Source organism: Rhinoraja longicauda, chromosome 18, assembly GCF_053455715.1.
Source record: "Rhinoraja longicauda isolate Sanriku21f chromosome 18, sRhiLon1.1, whole genome shotgun sequence".
NCBI classification, from domain to species: domain Eukaryota; kingdom Metazoa; phylum Chordata; class Chondrichthyes; order Rajiformes; family Arhynchobatidae; genus Rhinoraja; species Rhinoraja longicauda.
The window spans coordinates 13,654,121-13,678,437 of NC_135970.1; the positions used below are offsets into that span (position 1 = coordinate 13,654,121).

General features: G+C 46.4%; 1 protein-coding gene across 1 annotated transcript in view; it reads right to left on the reverse strand.

Annotated features, from left to right (window-relative positions):
- Positions 1-24,317, reverse strand: part of kcnq1.1 (potassium voltage-gated channel, KQT-like subfamily, member 1.1) — a 702,428-nt gene that overhangs the window by 505,631 nt on the left and 172,480 nt on the right. The window contains exon 3 of the mRNA XM_078414755.1: positions 357-483. Coding sequence (XP_078270881.1) covers positions 357-483 — 127 coding nt within the window. The remainder of the gene's footprint in view (positions 1-356; positions 484-24,317) is intronic.

Below are 24,317 nucleotides of genomic sequence, written 5' to 3' on the forward strand. Positions count from 1 at the left end.
CATGTACCTGCCTACATGTTTCTTAAACATTGCGATAGTCGCTGCCTCAACTACCTCCTCTGGCAGCTCGTTCCATGCACCCACCACCCTTTGTGTGAAAAAGCTACCCCTCAGGTTCCTGTTAAATCTTTCCCCCCTCACCTTAAACCTCTGTCTTCTGGTTCTCAATCCCCCTACTCTGGGCAAGAGATTTTATGCTTTAACCTGGTCTATTCCTGTCATGATTTTGTACACCTCCTACGTTGCAATGAATAGCCAAACAATGTGGTTGAGATTCCCCTCACAGTTTGCACCCATGGAAGGCTTGACTAAATGACAGAGAATCCCACACAGAATATAACTGATCAGTCGCTCACCAATGATGGAGATGGGCTTCCTGGCAAACCGGAGCCTTCCCCAAAATCCAACATATTTACTGCGGCAGCCAGCTGCCCATAGTCGGACGATGTACTCGATTCCAAAAAATACCACTAATACAATCTCCTGTTGAAGAAACAAAGAAGACAGTTAATCCAAATGGCACAAGATTTGCACACACGTAGAATGATTAAAAACTTCACTTTGACTGTTAAATTCTGTGTAATGAAAGACTGGTGCAATAATGCTAAGGCAATGGATAATCTGAAACCAAAGAGAGAAAGGTGGAAACTCTCAGCAAGTCTATACTTTGAGATTGGATCCCAAGTCTTGCTCTGCCGGGTCTTTCCGACATTTTCAGCATCAGCAGCGTTACCCTGGTGGGAGGGAGGATTTGGGAGTGGGGTACGTTATCCACACAGGGTCTACCCCTAGGAGACTGCAGGAATTTCCCTCCACAGACGCAGTTTGGCTTGCTGAGTACTTCCAGTACTTTGTTTTTTGCCAAACGATTCCAGCATCTGCAGTCTCCTGTGTTGCTCTATTCAGTTTTATTTGCTACTAGGAAAAGGCCCTTCAGCTCACCTTGTCCATGCTGAGCAAGATGGCCACGTACCCTTGACCAAAGATAATAGAGCAGAGCAAGATAGACCACTCCCTCGAAATCACCTATACTGAAGTGTAGTACGCAAAGGAGCCATTTTAGTAGGCAAAACCCGCCGTCCGTTATGCCTCTCGTAGTGTAATCAGTGTTTTGGGGGAACAGTGTGTGTGATAATACCATAAAAATGCAGAATATATCTCATCTATCAATTCACAGATTTTTGTTATTTTTCTTTTTAAATGTTTCTGCAAGTTTCTGCCTACTAAAATGGTGCCATGACATACTGTGGTTTTTAGGGTCGAGTGGTCTATCTTGCTCTGCTCTATTACCTTTGCCCTTGACTCATTTGCCTGCGTTTGACCCATGTCCCTCTAAACCTTTCCTGTCCATTTACCTGTCCAAATGTATTTGAAAAGTTGCAATTGTACCTGCCTCAACCTTCCTCTGGCAGTTTGTTCCAAATATCAACAGTCCCCTGTGTGAAATCTTTGAGGATTGGGAAGTATTTGTGCATTTGCACATCTTTTCAGAAAGTGCAGATAATTGTGGACATAGGCCAGACCATCACACAAACCAATCTCCCCTCCGACTCCATCTACACTTCTAGCTGTTTCAGCAAGGCCATTAGCATAATCAAAGATGAGGCTCACCCTGGACATTCCCCCTTCTCCCATCAGGCAAGTGGTACAGAAGTGTGAAAACCCACACCTCCAGATTCAGGGACAGTTTCTTCCCAGCTGCTTTCAGGCAACCGAACCATCCCATCACCAACTCGAGAGCAGTCTTGAATTACCATCGACCTCTTGGAGACCCTCGGACTATCTTTAAACAGACTTTACTGGGCTTTATCTAGCACTAAATGTTATTCCCTTTACCATGTATCTGCACAGTGAGGACGGCTCGATTGTAATCAGGTGTAATCTTTCTGCCGACTGGTTAGCGCGCAACAAAAAGCTTTTCATTGTAAGAAAATAACTGCAGATGCTGGTACAAATCGAAGGTATTTATTCACAAAATGCTGGAGTAACTCAGCAGGTCAGGCAGCATCTCAGGAGAGAAGGAATGGGCGACGTTTCGGGTCGAGACCCTTCTTCATTGTACCTCGGTACACGTGACAATAAACTAAACTATACTTTGTGAGGTGTCGCATAACAAGCAGAGTGCCTCTTCTTCCTGCTTTAGGTCTGGCACGCCAGTTCATCTTTGAGAAGACGTGGGCTTTCAAGAGAGAGCTGGATAGAGCTCTTAAGGATAGCGGAGTGAGGGGGTATGGGGAGGGGGGGATGGGGAGAAGGCAGGAACGGGGTACTGATTGAGAGTGATCAGCCATGATCGCATTGAATGGCGGTGCTGGCTCGAAGGGCTGAATGGCCTACTCCTGCACCTATTGTCTATTGTCTATTGTCTAATTGTGTTAGGTGGAGGGAGGTGAATTATACTCTTGCATTGGAAATCTGTTCTCATTTTAAATTGCAGTGAATGGTTTGGATCATGTACTTGTTTTCCAATCTTGACGTGGGCCTTTGTGCTGAACTTAGAACATCCCTAATGAGGAGTTAAGAAGTAGAAATATATAGGCTTTAGAAGCTGTTACATACCACCACTCAGAATTGCCTGTAACCCAGCCAAGTGATAATCCAGTTCATATCCAGGCATGGGTAGAAGCCAGTTAAAAACCAATACTGCCCTTACACTAACTAAGAGTCAACGTCAGACGTACATTTCTTGCCCTCTGCAATCCATACGCTAACGCTTCCGTTTCTGAAGATGGGTACTGACCCGAAACATCACCTATCCACTTTCTCCAGAGATGCTGCCTGACCCGCTGAGCTACTCCAGTATTTTACCTCTGTCTTTGGTATAAACCAGCATTTGCGGTTCCTTTTTATTACAAATGCTTTTTCATTCCTTATCAGTACGAGTGATCATTTATGAAAACCCCAATCTGTTACGAAATGTATGAAAATGAAGCAGTATCGCTCGACTGCCACCGACAGCTCGGCTCAAATTTCTCCCCATCCCCAGCCCCTCCACTTCATTTGTCACTGCGGATGTTGCTCTCTTTCTAACAATGCCTTACAGAAAAGCTTGAAGGTTCAAGATGAAATCTTGTTAAAAAAAACCTTCCAGTGCCAAACTACTGGTTAGGAGGAACTGTCGAATGTGAGTATCATTCACTTGAAACAGAGAAAACAGATAGGCAGCACAGTAGCACAGCGGTAGAGTTGCTGCCTTACAGCACTAGAGACCTGGGTTCAAACCCGACAACTTGTGATGTCTGTACGAAGTTTGTACGTTCTCCCCGTGACCACGGGGGTTTTCTGCAGGTGCTCCGGTTTCCTCCCACACTCCAAAGATGTATGGGTTTGTAGGTTAATTGGCTTCAGTAAAAATTGTAAATTGCCCTTGGAGTGTAGAATAGTGCTAGTGTGCGGGTGATCGCTAATCAGCACGAACTCGGTCAGCCAAAGGGCTTGATTTAGCGCTGTATCTCAAAAGCCAAATGTCTAATGAACACCATTCGAGCAGTGGTTGTCGGGCAGCGAAATGAGGTCATTTTGTAGCTCGAGAAACACCAATGGAATTGTCACCATCAGACCTCGGCACTGGGCACATCAACTGCATAAGACTAAACAAAACATTTGAGGAGCAAACTAATGCTGAATTAACTGTTTGGTCACGCACAGACAAGCTGGCACAAGTTTGGGTAAAGGCCTGAGAACAAATTTCAATGAATAATATTTATGCTTAGGGAATCAATCATGAAGTCGGTATAAAAGTCTTCTTTAAGTGTTTATCAAGTTATTTAATTGACAAGTTAATTAGCGTTCATGGACAGATGGTAGTCTCCTTGCTGCTTAATAAAGGGATCCTTTGATTGGATCCCAACAAGGAACCACCTTTCACACTAGAATTCACTGGCGACCCTTCCCATTCGATAGTCCTCATTTTATGTCTTTCTCTCTGTCGAACACATGTCTCTGCGAAATAATAATTTGGACTCTGAACTAGAACTGTCAAAGCTGGAAGCTTCGACAGTGTCACACCTCTTCAGAGATCTTCATCAAGAAGGGAAGGAAAATACTCTTATTTTCATTATATATTTTTTCCATGTGTACAGCTTGTAAAACCAAGGCATTGTCAAATATGTAAATGTGCACTGTCAGCAAGACAAAGCACAAGACAAGTAGGCAATGGTTACTGTCTTTGAATTCCTAACTCTACATGTAGACAAGCTAAGTGTGCATCGATCAATCTTGCTGGAGACTAAAATGACTAAAAGGAGAGGGCTAGTCGGCTGAGTGCCAGGCACCATTATTCACGTCTGATGTTTAAATAAAGGACCACTGACCCCAACGAGACCTCAGATATTCATGGGAGGTCAAAGGTGAAAGTGCACAAGCTGTTCTTCGTGGCTGTACAAAACCAATCCAGGTAACCATTGGCAACAAGAACATGCCCCCTGGTGACTGCTTGATTTCAGAAAGTATTTTCTTCTTAGTTCCTATGCCTGAATGCAAACAGCTTTTCAGTTTAATAAATAGCTTGTTGCTACAGTCGAGTACATTTATTAAGGACAGACCCAGAGCAGATAATGTTACCAAAGTGTGAGACAATAAAGGAAGTTTTGCAAAGCACAGATCTTTTCACAAGCTGCAAATGCTAACTGGTGATTGCATATGGACAGGAGAACCAATTGAGAAAAATGCTGCATCGAACAATTGATAATCATACGAAGGCACATCGAATGATGCAAATAACACACATAGGGCAGTATGAGTGGGGGTTGGTTGATTACTGTGCTCCAACCATTACACTGCAGCCATCTCATTGAACATTAACCCAAATACTAAATCTTGGGGGGGATAAATCAGATTTAGGAAAAAAAAGCCTGTTTAGGACTAATATAAACAGCTCCAAAGGCTTTTAGCCTCTGGTGGAGGGAGATTTTATCTTTGCACGAGAATTCTAGATCACAATTCTCTGCCAAGAATCCTTATCTGGGATCTCGGCGATGCCTCATATGAGTTAAATAAGCTAAGTATGGATTTTAAAAAATATATATATAATGAATCTCATAATTCAGCTCTCCACAACAACTTGCGCAACTTCAATTAAAATAAAAACAGAAAGAACCCAGGGTTCACAAAAGTTATTTATTGAGTTTAAATCTTTTCATAAAGAGAACACGACTCTACAGACATGTATAAGTCACAAATCAGATCAGACCTAAGTACCCTAATTAGAGTCAATTATTATTTTTCTCCCGCTAGTCATTCATTTAATTCCTCTGTGCTGTGGAGTGGTTGACTACATTTTGAGCTAAATAAAAGACCTGGAGGTTATGCTCGACGCTACTCCTCACTGAAAGGGGAAGATTTCCCCAGTTTATGTTATACTGCGCGCATGCAAACCTTCATACTTTTTGACAGAGGCAGGGTGAGAAGTAGGGGTGCCAACTTCCTCACTCCCAAATACGGGACAAGGTGATGTCACCCAGCCAGCGGCCACATGCTCCCGCTCCTTCAATGGTGGCCGCCTGGGCCGGGAGGCGGGTTGATATGCAACCTCCATTGGGCGGCGCCCGGGCCTCCGAACCTAGACTGTCCGGAGCTAAAATGTCGGTAACTTAAGAGTGTTGGGACCTAAACCGTCGGGACCTACAACGCGCCTACAGTGTCCGGGCCTACAGCGCGCCCCCGGGCCTACAACACACTCCCGGGCCTACAGCACACTCCCGGGCCTACAGCGCGCCCCCGGGCCTACAGCGCGCCCCCGGGCCTACAGCACACTCCCGGGCCTACAGCGCGCCCCCGGGCCTAACAGCAGTTCAAAATTGAACACCGTTCAGAGAGAATCTTTGGATTATCATTGTCCCTTATTGTCATTTCAAGCCGGGGGTTTGGGTATGGATTCAACTGCTTGTCCTACCCAGTTGGGCAAGGGGGGGCAGCAACTGGCAGACTGCTGCATGCCCAGCAGGCAGCTTCCCTGGCCTGGCACTGAAATGTGGCACTGATTTTTTTCCCCACAAAAAACACCTTAGATTAAGTGAGACAACCCAAGCGTAGCTGGCAACAGCCGCAATGAGTAACTACCGAGCGTTATGGGCCCCTCTCGACGCCAGGAGCTCCGCGCTTTCAGAGAATCACGACGCAACCGTGATTCGAATACCCGATTGTTGGAGTCAACAATGTCAAGGCTTTGTACATGGAGTGATACCTCTTCCTCTCTTCACTGCGTAGCAACCCGCCTCCCGGCCCGGGCGGCCTCCATTGGTGGAGCGGGAGCACGTGGCCGCTGGCTGGGTGAGGTCACGTGGGGCGCGGGGCGTTGACGTCACCTTGTCCCTTATTTGGGAGTGAGGAAGTTGGCAATCCTACTAATACAGGACAAGGGTGGTCCCGTACGGGACAAACTAATTTAGCCCAAAATACAGGATGTCCCGGCTAATACGGGACAGTTGGCAACCCTAGTGAGAAGCAATGGAGGGAGATGAACCACTTTGCATCCTGAGTAAAGCAATCACACAGGAATGAGTGAAGGCCATTCGCCCTGTATATCACACATTGCCATTTAGTTCATGGCTGTTGTTTAGTTTAGACAATAGACAATAGACAATAGACAATAGACAATAGGTGCAGGAGTAAGCCATTCAGCCCTTCGAGCCAGCACCGCCATTCAATGCGATCATGGCTGATCACTCTCAATCAGTACCCCGTTCCTGCCTTCTCCCCATACCCCCTCACTCCGCTATCCTTAAGAGCTCTATCCAGCTCGCTCTTGAAAGCATCCAACGAACTGGCCTCCACTGCCTTCTGAGGCAGAGAATTCCACACCTTCACCTCTCTCAGACTGAAAAAGTTCTTCCTCATCTCCGTTCTAAATGGCCTACCCCTTATTCTTAAACTGTGGCCCCTTGTTCTGGACTCCCCCAACATTGGGAACATGTTTCCTGCCTCTAATGTGTCCAATCCCCTAATTATCTTTTATGTTTCAATAAGATCCCCCCTCATCCTTCTAAATTCCAGTGTATACAAGCCTAATTGCTCCAGCCTTTCAACATACGACAGTCCCGCCATTCCGGGAATCAACCTAGTGAACTTACGCTGCACGCCCTCAAGTTTAGTTTAGAGAAACAACGCGGAAACGGGCCCTTTGGCCCATTGAGTCGGCGCTGACCAGCGATCATCCCATACCCAAGCACTATCCTTTACAATCTTTACCGATGCCAATTAACCTACAAACCTGTACTTCTTTGGAGTGTGGGAGGAAACTGGAGCGCCCCGGGGAAAACCAAGCTGTGACGGGGAGAACGTGCAAACTCCGCACAGACAGCACCCGCAGGCAGGATTGAACCCGGGTCTCTGGTGCTGTGAGGCAGCAACTCTACCACTGCACCATCGGTGTGTGTCTCATTTTTTCTTTAGGGGTGCCTTCAGCTAAAAATAAACCATCAGTCCATCTTTTAAAATGTCACCCATTGGGGAAAGTCTTTTCTCTATTTTCATTACTTTCTGAGAGACAAAATTTCTCTTCTTTCAACCCTGAATGGCTGCACTCCAGTTGTAAGACAGTACACCCTTCTGCATCTTGCCACCATGACAAACAGTGAAATAGAAATTAATTCTGGATCATATCGCTACAAACACAGTACAGTGTGAGTCTGAAGAAGGGTCTGGACCCAAAACGTCAACTGTTATTTTTCTCCAGAGATGCTGCCTGACCCACTGAGTTACTCCAGCATTTTGGGTCTATCTACAGCATGATATGTGCTTTGTCTTCCTCTCCAAAAATGTTGACTAGAATTGATCTAAACGCCTGAAATAAAGTACCATGGTGCCACAAGGAACTGCAGATGTTGGAATCTTGAACAAAAAACAAAGTGTTGGAGGAACTCTAACGAGTCGGGCAATATCTGCAGAGAAAATGGATGGACAACACTCTTGGATGAGACCATAGTACAACCAAGGACAAATTTCAATACCAGTTTTCGGTCTTTACCCCACTGAGTCACTCCACCATGTTAAAGACCAAGATTGATTTATCTCTCAACTTTCTAAACTTGCAAGTGTGGCCACAAATCTGGCCACCATTTCCTGATGAAATTGTACATGTTACAGGCTTTTGGTTTTTGTCAGAATTTCCAAAGAGAGGAAATAACTGGAATGTTCTAGCACAGTGATCTAAAAACAAGGATATCATTCAGATGTAACAACAGATGTAAATTGGATAAAGTAATAGGGGAAATACCTGGAATGTTAGAGCACAGTGATCGGAGAAATCTAAAAGCAAGGATACCACTCACTCAACAAAAGATGAAAATTGGTGAAAGTAATATCAAATAAAGTATCTGCTCTGCTTCATAAAATACATGCAGGTAGGTAATTCTTCTCGTATAACAGAAACAAACAATCTGATGAAGGAACTTAGCAAGTCAAACAGTATTGGTGGGGGGGAATGGAATTTTTAAAAACCAAAATGAACTTCATTCAGAATAAAAAATATATACAAAAGAAGAACAGTGCTAAAATTCCTCCGACGATCTCGGCGGCTATACATACATTCATTAGAGTTGTACTTAGTGATGTTCACAACAACCATCATTATACCAGGCACCCTTGGCACTCCTGTGGTCAATGTTTTGGGTTGAATCCCTGTATTTGGGACTGAGGGTGAAGAGGGAAGGTAGCTATGATAAAGAGGAAAGGGGGAGTGGTGAGACTGGGGCCAGCAGGTGATTAGTGCACTGAGGAGGGATGAAGCATGATGGGCAGATGGAACCAGGTAGAGGCAGGGCAAGGGGAATGGTGGAATTGGGAGACAAAAGAAGGTGAATGATAGTGGATGCAGATTAGATAAAAAGCAGATGAAGACAGGTGGGGGGTGAAGGTGGAGGCAGCTAGGAGGTTGACATGCTTCAAGTATTCTGCCAATATGAGATGCTAGGCCACAATTCTCCTTTATACCTGATAAGTTTACAACACATCTTCCATTCACACCATTCAAATCCAACAAAGCCACAGGAATAGATGATGCATGTAGATGCAGTAATACGTATATCTTGTGTCCGACAGGTGAACATTTTTTTGGGGTCGTCAATGCTTTCAGTCATCCATAAATAACATAACAATCATACTTAAGGTAGACACAAAATGCTGGAGTAACTCAGCAGGACAAGCAGCATCTGTGGATTGAAGGAAAGGGTGACGTTTCACGTCGCGACTCTTCTTCAGACCCGGGTCACGACCCGAAACGTCACCCATTCCTTCTCTCCAGAGATGCTGCCTGTCCCACTGAGTCACTCCAGCAATTTGTGTCTATCTTCCGTGCAAACCAGCATCTGCAGTTCCTTCTTAAACACGCCTAAGGTGTTAGATTTGTTGAGCAAAACAATTTGGAATTGATTTTATATTATGAAACATTTACAGGTTCTCCCCATGTTATAGCAGGGCTCCATTCCTGAGAACTGGCCATCTCTGCTTCTCAGTTACCCCCTCAGTTTCCCCCTTCACCTTAAACCTATGTGCTCTGGTTCTCGATTCCTCTACTCTGGGCAAGAGGCTCTGTGCGTCTACCTCTCATGATTCTATCAGATCATCCCCTCGTCCTCCTGCGCTCCAAGGAATAGAGTCCCGGCCTGCTCAACCTCTCCCAACAGCTCAGCCCCTCGAGTCCTGGCAACATCCTCGTAAATCTTCAAAATGCAAAAGGTTAAATGTCAGGTAGGAACGGCATTTTAAAGTCAGGACACAAGAATACAATGGTAGCAGCCTCCCACTAGACCCGTCAGCTGTGAACACAAGAGTCAGTGGAACGACGGGATCACTGCCGACAGTGCAACTGTGTAAACACTTAGAGTGTAACAAAGCTGGACCAAGTAGGCAAGATCAAAACATGATCCAACTCCCTAATGAAACTCAGAGTTTAGTTTACAATCTATGCCGTTGGGGTAAATGAATAAAAAGTGATTACTTGTGTGAAGAGAAAGGGAGACAAAAAAAAAATCAAATACTATGTCAGATAGGCAGAAGAAATGTCAGGAGGAAAATCTTTGCCTGATAGTTGCATTAACTTTAATTTTATTACAAGACAAACACTAAACAAAGTCAAAAGAATTAAATACATCTGCTCTGCCCTTTGTAACCATGTAAACCAGAAAGAAATGGCTTGCTCTTTGAATAAATCTTCTGCTTTGTTGAATCTGGAAAGGCAGGACTTTAAATCTGTGCTCTGGCTGCAGCCAAGAAATCACTCCTGGTTTTTTTAGCTGCAACTACTGGTATGAGCCAGGAGTGAGAATATCAGGATTGTTTCACAGAGGATTTAAGTTTCTCTTTATCTTCTTCAGCTGCATCCAAGTGACCCACCATAACCTGGTGAGCCACCATACCCTGGGTGAGCCACCATACTCTAGTGAGCCACCATACTCTAGTGAGCCACCATGCCCTGGTGAGCCACCATACCCTGGTGACCCACCATACCCTGGGTGAGCCACCATACCCTGGGTGAGCCACCATACCCTGGGTGAGCCACCATACCCTAGTGAGCCACCATGCCCTGGTGACCCACCATACCCTGGGTGAGCCACCATACTCTAGTGAGCCACCATACCCTAGTGAGCCACCATGCCCTGGTGAGCCACCATACCCTGGTGACCCACCATACCCTGGGTGAGCCACCATACCCTAGTGAGCCACCATGCCCTGGTGAGCCACCATACCCTGGGTGAGCCACCATACCCTAGTGAGCCACCATACCCTAGTGAGCCACCATACCCTGGTGAGCCACCATACCCTAGTGAGCCACCATACCCTGGGTGAGCCACCATACCCTAGTGAGCCACCATACCCTGGTGAGCCACCATACCCTGGGTGAGCCACCATAACCTGATGAGCCACCATAACCTGGTGACCCACCATACCATGGTGAGTCCACTTATGAGTCCACTCTACCACAGTATGCGGTGGCGTAGCAATAGAGCTGCTGCCTTACAGTGCCAGAGACCCAGGTTCGATCCTGACTATCGGTGCTGTCCGTGCGGAGTTTTGTACGTTCTTCCTGTGACCACATGGGTCTTTCATGGGTGCACCGTTTTTACTCCCACACTCCAAAGAGGTACAGGTTTGTAGGTCAATTGGCTTCTATAAATTGTAAATTTTTCCCTAGTGCTAGTGTAAGGGGCGATCACTGGACGGTGGGCCGAAGGGCCTGTTTGCTCACTGTATCTCTAAAGTATTAAGTATCAAGTCAGGGGGACATGACCAAGAAAAATCACCAATAGAGTGGACTCACCTGGTGACCCACCGTAAGCTGGTGACCCACCGTAAGCTGGTGAGCCACCATAACCTGGTGAGCCACCGTACACTGGTGAGCCTCCATAACCCGGTGAGCCACCATGCCCTGGTGAGCCACCATGCCCTGGTGAGCCACCATACCCTGGTGAGCCACCATACCCTGGGGAGCCACCATACCCTGGGTGAGACACCATATCCTGTCCAACTCGCAGCAGAACCTGACACACCCAAAAAGTCCCAATCTCACACGATTCGGATGAAAAGTCAGGGAATTCTTCCAGGCAATATCTCAACCAGCATCCAGCTGGCTTATTTTGTCACAAGGAACGTCAGTAGAAACATGTGTAGGAATAAACTGCAGATGCTGGTTTACACTGAAGATTGACACAAAAAGCTGGCGTAACTCAGCGGGTCAGGCAGCAACTTTGGAGAAAAGGAGTTTGTGATATTTCGGGTCGAGACCCTTCGTCAGACCTATCTGAAGAATTTTTATAACCTGATTACTGTTGCATTTTTTCCCCCTTTGATTTCTCTTTTTTTGATGTGTTTGCTTTGCTCCTTCTTTTGTTTCTTCTAAACTTCTTGATCTTTGAAATTATGTTCTTCTTGTTTAATTTTGCTTTAGGTTTTATCAGGTTTAGCTCAATGAGAGCACTCTCGCTTCAAGAGACAAAAGATTAAAGTCCAACTCTGGTCATGTTAGCAAGGGTGAGGTTCCAGACCAGTACCGAGGACTTGCTTCACAGAAATGGATCATCCATCCCTCAAGGCCGTGGATGCCAACAGGATCAATAAGCTCGGAGGTAGAGACAAAATGCTGGAGTAACTCAGCGGGTCAGGCAGCATCTCTGGAGAGAAGGAATGGGTGACGTTTCGGGTCGAGACCTTTCTTCAGACTGCTCAATCAGACAGGATCAGTAAGCTCATCAGGAAGGCTGGCTCCATTCTGGGGGCGGTTAGATTCATGGGAGGTGGTCTTGGAGGGGAGGATGCTCCTCAAACTGCGGACAAAACAGCTCACCCCCTCGATTACACACTGGTCAACCTGAGGTACCTTCAGCACCAGACTGGTTCCACCAAGACGCAGTACAGACCGCCACAGGAGATCCTTCTTCCCAGTGGCTATCAAACTGTACCTCCCCTTTCTGCCGTGGAGTAGACTGACTCCCTTCCCCCCCCTCCCCCCTCCCCAATTTTTGCACATTCCCAATCCTTTCCACTCATCACTTTAATTTCATGTTTCATGTATCATGTGATTTATGACTGTTGACAGATCAATTTCCCTCCTGAAATAAATAAAGTTCTATCCTATCAATAGACAATAGACAATAGGCGCAGGAGTAGGCTATTCGGCCCTTCGAGCCAGCACCGCCATTCAATGTGATCATGGCTGATCATTCTCAATCAGTACCCCGTTCCTGCCTTCTCCCCATACCCCCTGACTCCACTATCCTTAAGAGCTCTATCTAGCTATCTCTTGAATGCATTCAGAGAGTTGGCCTCCACTGCCTTCTGAGGCAGAGAATTCCACAGATTCACAACTCTCTGACTGAAAAAGTTTTTCCTCATCTCCGTTCTAAATGGCCCACCTCTTATTCTTAAACTGTGGCCACTGGTTCTGGACTCCCCCAACATTGGGAACATGTTTCCTGCCTCTAACGTGTCCAACCTCTTAATAATCTTATCAAATCCTGACATTTGCCATGAAATTATGGCTGCTCCAAGCATCATTCAGGAAGTATCAGCAATTCAGCAACTCTCCCAACCTGGTTTGACAGACAAACTCAGTGGTGGCCATTCACTGAGAATTGGCATGTGGTAGAAGTCACTTGGAAGGTCCTTGCATGTGATGACAAGATAACAATGAAGGTAGACACAAAATGCTGGAGCATCAGGCAGCATCTCTGGAGAGACGGAATGGGTGACGTTTCGGGTCGAGACCCTTCTTCGGACTGATGTCAGGGGAGGGGGCAGGACAAAGATAGAATGTAGTAGGAGACAGGAAGACCAGTGGGAGAACTGGGAAGGGGGAGGGGAAAGGGAGGGACAGAGAAACTATCTGAAGTTAGAGAAGTCAATGTTCATACCGAGTTCTTTGGAGTTCAGGGATGACTTGCTTCCATTCATGTTAAGTGCAGAAGATGTCAGTGGTTTTCCAGAGGTGCAGTGGTTATTCCATACCTTGCACGGACTTCACAGAGAGAGGTCGTATTCCAATATCAAGAAGGTTCAAAAGGACACAAAGTAATGGAGTAAATCAACGGTTGGGCAACATCTCTGGAGAACATGGATAGGTGATGTTTTGGGTCGGCAGCCTTCTTCAGTCTGAATAAAGGTCCTAACTAAAAAAACACCTATCCATGTTTTCCAAATATGCTGTTAGACCCACTGAGTTACGCCAGCACTTTGTGCTGGAGTTAAAACTGAGGTGAGAAAAAACTTTTTCACCCAGAGAGTTGTGAATTTGTGGAATTCTCTGCCACAGAAGGCAGTGGAACCCAAATCACTGGGTGGATTTAAGAGAGAGTTGGATAGAGCTCTGGGGGCTAGTGGAATCAAGGGATATGGGGAGAAGGCAGGCACGGGTTATTGATTGGGGATGATCAGCCATGATCACAATGAATGGCGGTGCTGGCTTGAAGGGCCGAATGGTCTCCTCCTGCATCTATTTTCTATGTTTCTATGTGTCCTTTTGTGCAAACCAGCATCTGCAGTTCCTTGTTCCTTCAAGAAGGTTCAAGCCAGGTTCTGCTACATGGACTTAAACACATGAATGGGCTCACATATCTGTTTGGATCACCTACAGACACTCTAACCACATGGAGATGAATGGAGATGAATATTTGTCCACACAGGTACCAGCTACTCCCACTCTAAGCACTAACACAGAAAGGCACAAACACACACACACAGATGGGGAAAGCAGGGGAAGGGGACGAGAGAACTCTGTTTAAGTCATAGGTGATTGACATGGAGACCCTTGGTGATTTTTCTTGGTCATGTCCCCCTGATTTGATACTTAATACTTTAGAGATACAGTGAGCAAACAGGCCCTTCGGCCCACCGTCGAGTGATCGCCCTTTACACTAGCACTCTCCTACACACTAGGGACAATTTACAATTTATAGAAGCCAATTGACCTACAAACCTGTGCCTCTTTGGAGTGTGGGAGTAAAAATGGTGCACCCAGGAAAGACCCATGCGGTCACAGGAAGAACGTACAAACTCCGCACGGACAGCACCCATAGTCAGGATCGAACCTGGGTCTTTGGCACTGTAAGGCAGCAGCTCTACTGCTACGCCACCGCACACTGTGGTAGAGTGGACTCATAACAGTCTGACCACCTATCACCCTCAAACAAGATGCAGCTGGAGAAGATCATCATGGTGTCTACGTCAATCATTTGGGAGCAAGTAGGAATACAAAGAAGGTGAAAATAAATATTACGGACTCGTTGGCTGGTATTTTGCAAAATGACATGAATGCACAATGTTTACAAAATTCAGCCCATGTAACCCACCCACCCACCCACACCAGGAGTTCTACACTGAACTAGAGACCCCTGGAATGCCCAGTGCTGTGAGAAGTTGAAGCCAGATTGTTCAGTGGGGACTGGGCGACTGGAGATTGGGGACCGCCAGCATTTTCAAAGGCTGAGAGATTCCAGCTTCTGAACGGCAGCAAGCGACCGAAAGTGCTGATGAGTGACGGCCAAAATAGCAGTCGGCTTGGCAAGCAGCAAGACCCTCTGCCAATCAAGCTACCATACAACTGACAACTACTGGTCTGTGGGTTAGACAACACAATCACTGAATCATTAGCAGACCATTGAACTGTTGACATACACAGCGTGGAAATGGGACCTTCAGTCCACCCTGTCCATGCCGACCTGTTAGTTCTCTATCATCCCACTTTCTCCTCCACTCCCTGCACGCCAAAGGCAATTTGCAGAGGCCAATTAACCCACAAACCCGCACATCTACGGGATGTGGGAGGAAACCAGAGCACGTGGAGGAGACCCACCTGGTCACGGGGAGAACGTGCAAACTTCACACAGACAGCACCCGAGGTCAGGATCAGACCAGGGTTGTCCGGCGCTGTGAGGCAGCAGCTCTACCAGCTGCCCCACTGCTCTTCGTGATACTAATCTATTCCTCACAAAGGACTGAGGAAAAACTGGGATGTTTTCTTCTTCTCCAATCCAACACTTAATCCCTAACTAAAACCACACAGAAGACATTATCTCATCGCTTTTGGTGGAACTTCACTGAATTCCATTTTGATGCCTCACCACCCTTCACTCTGACCTGGTTGGAGTTGGCCCGAGGATGTGAAAAGCACTGTATCAATGCAAATTACTTGTCTTTCATTTTCTCATCATTTATTTCCCTCTTATTGCCTATTTTCCAGCACTCCTTCATTCAGACCCTTTCTGCCGTGACTGAATCAGTGAAAGGCAGAGTTGGCAGTCGAAACCCACAGCTTCAATTGGATGTTTTGGCAGCACTGACAAACGCTTTACCACTGGTCTTGGCAGCCTTTGAAACATTTGTCAAACCTCTGGCAACGGCGAGGTGGATGGTTTCCCAGGAATCTCGACATTGATTTTACACGTTACAGAATTCATTGGGAACATGACAAAGCACCCTCGATCCTCGTGTAAATTAAATTCTGCAAATGGGATTTTCTTTGCTGTAAATCGGGGTCGGGGCCAAGATCCAGCTTCCCTGCGACGCAGGCCATTGCAACAGGAGTGACTGGGAGAGACAGCAGCTCCCCCTCTGGATGCCCCTTGCTATGGATCCCCGAACAACCAACTAGCGACAGACAGCAGCCTGATGCAAACTTCACTCTGCCGCTTGCAAAGATTTCAGGGCCTGTCGGACTCTGATTATGCAGGGTTTACTGACTGTGCTCCGGCCTGGCACTAAAAGCGCTTTAATCAGACTGATATTTTCAGCTCAAGAAGATGCAGCTGGTTCATGAATAAAATGTGCGCTCCTGTGGTTGACTTCAAAAAGATCCGGGCTGCATTTAATGCCGGAGTAGATTTTTCTTCTTCTTACGTTATGCAGTTAAATAATATATAATCGCATGTACTGATTTATAGATTAGGGTGAATGGAGGGCAATTGCATCGCAGGGCCAATTACGTATTAATCTCTCCAGCCACATACATCAATTATTTGTCTTTGAAAAGATAATGAAAAGAAGTGCCTGACCAATGGATTTATCAGTCCAAACATCTTAACCAAGCCAGACTACGGACCCATTCAAGCTGCTCACTAGTGTGGGATGTTTCTCTCAAAGTAAAATGAGTGAGCTTTTTCAATAAGGGTTTGTGGAGGGCAAATCCAGACAGAGTTCCCCATTTTATCGGGATGCATCGCAGCACGGTTTGGGAACAGCTCCACCCAAGGCCGTAAGGAAGTGCAGGAAATTGTGGATGCAGCCCAGCCCAGACCCATCCCACAAACCATCCTCCCTTCCATTGACTCCATCCATACCTCACGCTGCCCCGGCCAATCCACCCGTGTAATCAAGGACGAGCCACATCCGTTTTCAGTACCTCTTTTCCCTCCTCCCTTTCGGGCGACAGGTGGAGAAGTGGGAAATCGTACATCCAGATTCAGGAACAGTTACTAAAACATCCCACCAACAACTAGACAGCAGCCCTAAGCTACTATCAACCACATTGGAGACCCTCGGTCTATCTTTGATCCGACTTTATTGGACCTTAATTTGCAGTAAATGTCATTCCCGTTATTCCCTTCATCCTTTATCCATACACTGTGGACGGCTTGATTATATTCATGTATAGTCTTTCACCTGACGTGTTAACACGCAACAAAAAAGCTTTTCATTATACCTATTTATTCACAAAATGCTGGAGTAACTCAGCAGGTCAGGCAGCATCTCAGGAGAGAAGGAATGGGTGACGTTTCGGGTCGAGACCCTTCTTCAGACTGATGTCAGGGGGACTGAAGAAGGGTCTTGACCCGAAACGTCACCCATTCCTTCTCTCCCGAGATGTTGCCTGACCTGCTGAGTTACTCCAGCATTTTGTGAATAAATGTAATTGTCTATCTTGCAGACAATGTTGGAGTAAATAGGCTCCCTGAATTCAGCTCCCCTCTTACTGATTTAAGTATGTTATGAATTTTGCTCACACCTAAAGGCTTAAATAAGGTTGGTCTGATGGCAACAACTTGCATTCATACAGGTTTGGGGATGATTGCACACAAACAATCTGTCACCATGTTTGCTTAAACCACTATTATGAAAACAACCCCTGACTGGGCAGTCAGCTCCGTGTCGGTAAATGTTACACGTTTTCCATCTAAGGTTGGCTCGGGGGAATTCCCGACATGCTCCAGCACACAGCTGCATCAACAGTAAGTGAAACCGGCCCTCACACTCCAGCACTTAGCAGTTCTCAAAGGAGCAAGCGTTTGCTGGCGGACAGAGTTGGCAGAAATGACCAACGCCAGTGCTCGATTAGTGCCTGCACTTGATATGCCCCCTGGTGCTGCCAATCTCCGGCTGCCATTGCGGATTCTTTAATGACATTCACAGGAAGCCACCATCATTAGGGAAAAGGCAGGATCTCCCAGTCAACCATTCCACTCGGGATCTTTCACAGATTTGAGAAAGAGCTAATGCAATTTTAATTACGGGTGTCAGAGGTTATGGGGAGAAGGCAGGAGAATGGGGTTAGGAGGGAGAGATAGATCAGCCATGGTTGAATGGCAGAGTAGACTTGATGGGCCGAATGGCCTAATTCTACTCCTATCCCATGATCTTATGATCTAATCGGCAAGACATTTACAGGAAGCAAAGGGTTTTTTCCTGAAATATTACCAGGACCAATTAGGCATGCAGGATTCTGGATTACACGCCACGAACAGAATATGACATGGTTAAAAAAACGTTAAATATTTTGTGTAGGAAAGAACTGCAGATGCTGGTTTATACCGAAGGTAGACATAAAATGTTGGTGTAACTCGGCGGTTCAGGCAGCATCTCCAGAGGAATAGGTGGTGATTTGGGTGGAGACCCTTCTTCAGACTGAGTCAGGGGAGATGGATTCTCAAGCCAAGATGAATGGTAGAGTATTTCACAAATGGTGAAATAGGCTACTCCTGCTTCTACTTCTTATGTTTTAAGTTCTTAATCCTCTAAGATCCCATGGAGGCACACGTTTGAAGCTTTAGCCCTGTCTATTTCCAATGCCTGGATGTGACTGAACCGTACAATATTGAAACAATCCCTCTAGAAAGCTGTTCCAACCATCTACACTGAGGCCAGTTTTATTCTCCCCGTATTCCCATCAACTTTCCCCCAGAGTCCACCATCCAGATAAGGAAGATAGGGAAGATACAGTGTCTAATTAACCTACTGGCCTGCATGTCCTTGGGATGCAAGCGGAAGCCTGAGCATTTGGAGGAAATCTATACAGTCTCACACGGGGGACATGCAAACACCACAGACAGCACTGGAGATCAGAAATGAGCCTGGGTATCTGGAGATGTGAGAGAGGAGCTCTACAAATTGCCTCCTCCATTGTCATAGTGAGGCCCAGCACAAATTGGAGGAACAGCATCTCATATTTCTCTTGCGCAGTTTACACCCCAGCGGTATGAACATTGACTTCTCTAACTTCAGATAGTTTCTCTGTCCCTCTCTTTCCCCTCCCCCTTCCCAGTTCTCCCACTTCCACTAGTTGGAAATAGGACTCTTCCTGTCTCCCACTACATCCTATCTTTGTCCCGCCCCCTCCCCTGACATCAGTCTGAAGAAGGGTCTTGACACAAAACGTCACCCATTGCTTCTCTCCTGAGATGTTGCCTGACCCGCTGAGTTACTCCAGCATTTTGTGTCTAACTTCAATTTGAACCAGCATCTGCAGTTCTACAATTCTACAAATTTGCTTCTGTGTTGCCTATTTCAAGCAGCCCCCTGTAGGAAAACAGGAGTAAGATCCCAGTTGAATTATTTTTTTAATAAATTAGAGGTCAAATATACTGAGGAGCTGTGCTGGCATCTGTTGAAATAGAAATGGCTCACAACAGACCAGGCATCAGGGAGTGTGGGGGTTGGAGGTGGAGGTCAATGAGTAGAACCCCATCAGTACACAACTTTAGGCTTTTAGACTTTACATTTACAGTGTGGAAACAGGCCCTTTGGCCCGCTGAGTCAATGCTGACCAGTGGTCAACCCCATACACTCGCACTATCCTACACGCTCGGGACAGTTTACAATTTTTAACAAAGCCAATTCACCTGCAAACCTGTACGTCTTTGGAGTGCGTGAGGAAACCGGAGCACTCAGAGAAAACCCATGTGGTTACCGGGAGAATGTACAAACTCCGTACAGGCAGCATCCGTAGTCAGGATTGAACCCGGGTCTCTGGCGCTGTGATGCAGCAACTCGACTGCTGCGTCACACTGTGCCGCCCACTGCTCCAATATGTTCCACGCCAGGCACAGATCTGAGTGCCTGCACTCTGCATGAGCAGCCACACACTCACCTTGTTGAATGGAGAGCTGATGACCACCATACAGAAACGATGCGAGAAATGAAAGCGGAGAATGCCTTATCAGACCATCTGTATGTTTTTATAGATGGGCAGTGATGAATGTTTAGTTTAGTTTAGTATAGTTTAGTTTAGTTTAGAGATACAGGGTAGGTAGAAACAGGCCCTTCAGACCACCGAGTCCGTGCTGACCAGTGATCACCCGTTCACACTAGTTCTATCCTACACACGAGGGACACTTTACAAACCAATTAATCTACAAATCCGCACATCTTTTGGAGTGTGGGAGGATACTGGAGCACCCTGAAGAAAACCACGCGGACGCAGGGGGAATGTACAAACTCCGTACAGACAGCACCCGGAGTCAGGATCAAACCTGATTCACTGGTGCTGTCAGGTAGCAACAGGACAAGACAGAGGGATTGCAATGGAAAAATACTGGAGGAAAAACACTCTTCCTTATTACTTATAACGATGCAGAGACCATTCAGCCCATCGGTTCCATGTAAGCGATCCCATAGTCCTACTCCACCTCTCTTTATTTCCCTGTATTCCTGCAGTCTATCCTTTCTCATTTCTAGCCATAACGTTTTGAACTTTCCGAATCCTTTAGTGCCACTTATACCTCAGAACATTACCATGAGGTGTCAGGACACCATTACAAATGGCGGAAATAAAGAGGTAGCCTGGGCATTCACGTAAGTGAGTTAAAAGTATGGTATCGCATTGAAATGGTGCAGTAAATTTTATTTGGACAAACAGAAGCCAACTGCTTCTTTGCCAATGAAACAGAAATGAATGATGGATCGCGTGGCATCTCTTTCTAACACGCCCCCTTAGGCGGCTGATGTCAGTTCATGTCATGTATAGTGTCAAACCAGGTAATATGTATGTCAGTCACATTTGACAAATACCATGCGTTGTTGAAAACCAGGCTAAAGTGCTGTACAATGGAAACAAAGCTACATCTTGTCAATCCAGCTGAAGGGAAAAATAGTTTTAACCCGTTCACTAATCCACTGCCTTACGCTCTCATTATGTTTCACAATAACAACCACTGCCTGCCCTGCATGAGCATTTCAGCATCAGCTTCAATATTACACTGCTCCCAAACGTGCCTCTGAGCAGTCCTGTCAAAAGAATTACAATTCAAATCAGCCCGCTCCTGTCAGTCACCGCACAATAAGAAACCTCCGCACTGATCACTCGTGACACCAAGCACGATGGGAAGAGTCAGAGTCATACAGCGTGCAAACAGGCCCATTGGCTCAACATGCCCACACCGACCAACATGTCCCAGCTACACTAGGCCCACCCTGCCTGTGTTTGGCCCATATTCATCTAAACCTGTCCCAACCATGTACCTGTCTGAATGTGTAGGATGGAACTGCAGATGCTGGTTAAAACCGAAGATAGACACAAAATGCTGGAGTAACTCAGTGGGACAGGCAGCATCTCTGGAGAGAGGGAATGGGTGATGCTTCGGGTCAAGACCCTTTTTCAGTCTGAAAAAGGTCACGACCCAAAACGTCACCCATCCCTTCTCGCCAGAGATGCTGCCTGTCCCGCTGAGTTACTTCCAGCTTGTTGTGTCTATCTACCTATCCAAATGTCTCTGAAATAGTGCAATAGTGTCAACAAGAGAGACAGCAAGCTGGAAACCTGAGGAGAATTAGATAAAGGGAAAAAGTTACAGAATCAGGCATATCAGAGCATAGTATCAAACCGTGGCTGGGTTAGTGCAGGAGAAACCATAAACATTGCACAAAGCCAGCTGTTCCAATGGTGCGAGTTACTGTGACAGCACACCAACTAACTGCACCTCCTGTTTCCAGATGTGTTTCGGCTCAGACCTGAGGTAGGTAACTTGAGTCATAATAAGGGTTCGATCCTGACTATGGGTGCTGTCTGTACAGATTCCGTAAGTTCTCCCTGTGACCGCGTGCATTTTCTCCGGGAGCTCCAATTTTCTCCCACACTCCAAATGCATCAGGTTTGTTGGTTAATTGGCTTTGGTAAAAATTGTAAGTTGTCTCCAGTGTGTAGGATAGAGCTAGTGTACGAGGATCGCTGGTCGGCACGGACTCGGTGGGCTGAAAGACCTGCTTTTCCATGCGGTATCTCTAAACTAAACTGTGGCTTCTCTAATGAACTGGCAGTGGCTGATCTTAGGAACTAGTTTTTTTCCCTAGATGTTATCAGGCAACTAAACCATCCTATCACCAACTAGAGTGTGGTTCTGACCTACCATCTACCTCAATGGAGACCCTCTAACTATCTTTAAGTGGACTTCATTTAACCTTATCTTGCATTAAACATTATTCCCTTTATCCTGTATCTGTACAATGTGGACAGTTTGATTGCAATCACGTATAGTCTTTACACTGACTGTAATAAAAAGCTTTTCACTGTACCTCGGTCGACGTAACAATAATAAACTGAACCAAACTAAAGTAAATTATATTCCTATGCAGGTATTAACTATGATTGTGCTTATGTATAGTAATATTTTTACTGAACTGGGTGCAAAAAAGGAATTTCACTGTACCTCCGTACATGTGACAATAAAATACCATTGAAACCTGCCAGGGCAATGGTCTGCATTATTCCTAGGTTCACACAAGCAAAAACCTCTGCAAGATGATCTGAAAATGTGGTTTGCACACTGTTCAATATCGCACTGTGAAGCTGGCAGACTGTATTCCTAATCCGACCCAGATCAAGAATCTGTAATTGAACTCAGTATAAACTCCACTGTGCAGCCACAGACATATTGTGTAGGAAGGAACTACAGATGAGGATTCAAACCGAAGATAAGACACCAAAAGCTGTAGTAACACAGCTAGGTCAGACAGCATCTCAGCAGGGAAGGAGAAGAGATGACGTTTCGGGCCGAGACCCTTCTTCAGACTGAGAGTCACGGGAAAGGGAAACAAGAGATATAGATGGTGATAAAGAGAGATATATAACAAACTAGACCAGGTGGACCCGTTGGGCCCAAACCTCTCCTGCATTGGTGGAGCACATTCTCCTCCCCCTCTCTGCCCTCCCCTCAACCCCCTAACTCCCCCCTCCTCCCCACCCCTCCCCCCTCACCCCCCCCGGCACCCTCCCCCCCACTCAACCCCCTCCCCTCCCACTATCCCCCCCTCCCCCCCTCCTCTCCCCCTTCCCCCCACCCCCTCCCCCCTCCTCCCGCCTCCCCTCCCCCCCCTCCTCCTCCATAGTCAAATAGTCAAATAGCAGAATGGTGATTGCTATCTCATACATAGAGAGTGTGTAACTAAACCATTAGAATGGACAAAAGGAACCCATGTCAACATTCCCAGTCCAAGGATGAAGTTTGTGCTGTTGGGGAGTGGGGGAGGGGGGGTTGTGTGGTGGGGGGGGGGGGGGGGGGGGGTAGAAAGGTAGGATTGAGAGTGTACAGAGTTGTAGTAATTTACAGAGCGACCTTCCGCTGACAAAAATGACCTAAGTACAATCTGACAGGTCACTGTGCAACAGAATTTAAATCAAAACATTGGCCGCCGATGAATGTTTGGAAAACAAAACATAAGGAAAAGGGCAAATACAGTAGCTGAGAGGAGACGGGCAAAGCTGGCGATTGCGAACCCGTCCAAGTTAATGACATGTTTGGAGGGATCTGTCTCCTAGGAGGCCGAGAGATGAATAGGGCAAATTCTGGGCTCATAAATCTCTTGGTCGAGGAGCAGACTGGAACATGGGCACCTGTTGATTCGACCAGAAAAACAAATTAGCAGCACCATGGCTTTACATAAACCCATTGCTCCTGGCGCCTTCTTTACTTTCCTTATCTGTTCTGCAGTGCTGGGTGCATGGAAGGTACAGGCAGCAGAGCGGAGAGGAGATTAATGTTACTCAGGGGGGATGAGACACCATTGTTATCCTGGTCTGCTGGAGGTATCGCATACTCCTTTTTATTACCCTTGTGCAATCCAAAGTAAACTTAAGCCTGTGACCTTCTGAAAACCGAAGGCTGGAGGCTGTTACATTTCCTTGGCAAACTCGCAGTCTACAGATGATCTCATTTGTTATTTTCTGTCGGGGTGGGTGAAGGCACATCGATTTGTCTCTCTCTATGTAGACACAGTTCCTACGTGTGTCCTAGCAAAGTCATAAACAACATCCGGCGTGCCTGTGAGTGTGGCGGCCTGTTCTCCTTTGACCTGTCTGCGCCCTCTGGCACAGTTGACTGCATTATCATCCTCCACTGCCCACCATCCTTAACGCCGGTGCCCAAGAAGAGCAAGGTGACGTGCCTCACAGCCCACCGAGCGTTGGCACTCATGTCTGTGGTGATGAACTACTTTCAGAGGTTGGTCACGACACATATTAACTCCTGCCTTAATACGGACCTGGGCCCACTTCAATTCGCCGACCGCCACGACAGATCAACAGGGGATGCGATCCTGCTCTCTCTCCACTCTGCACTGGGCCACTTACACAATAAGATACATATATCAGGCTATAGACACAAAGTGGGGAATAACTCAGCGGG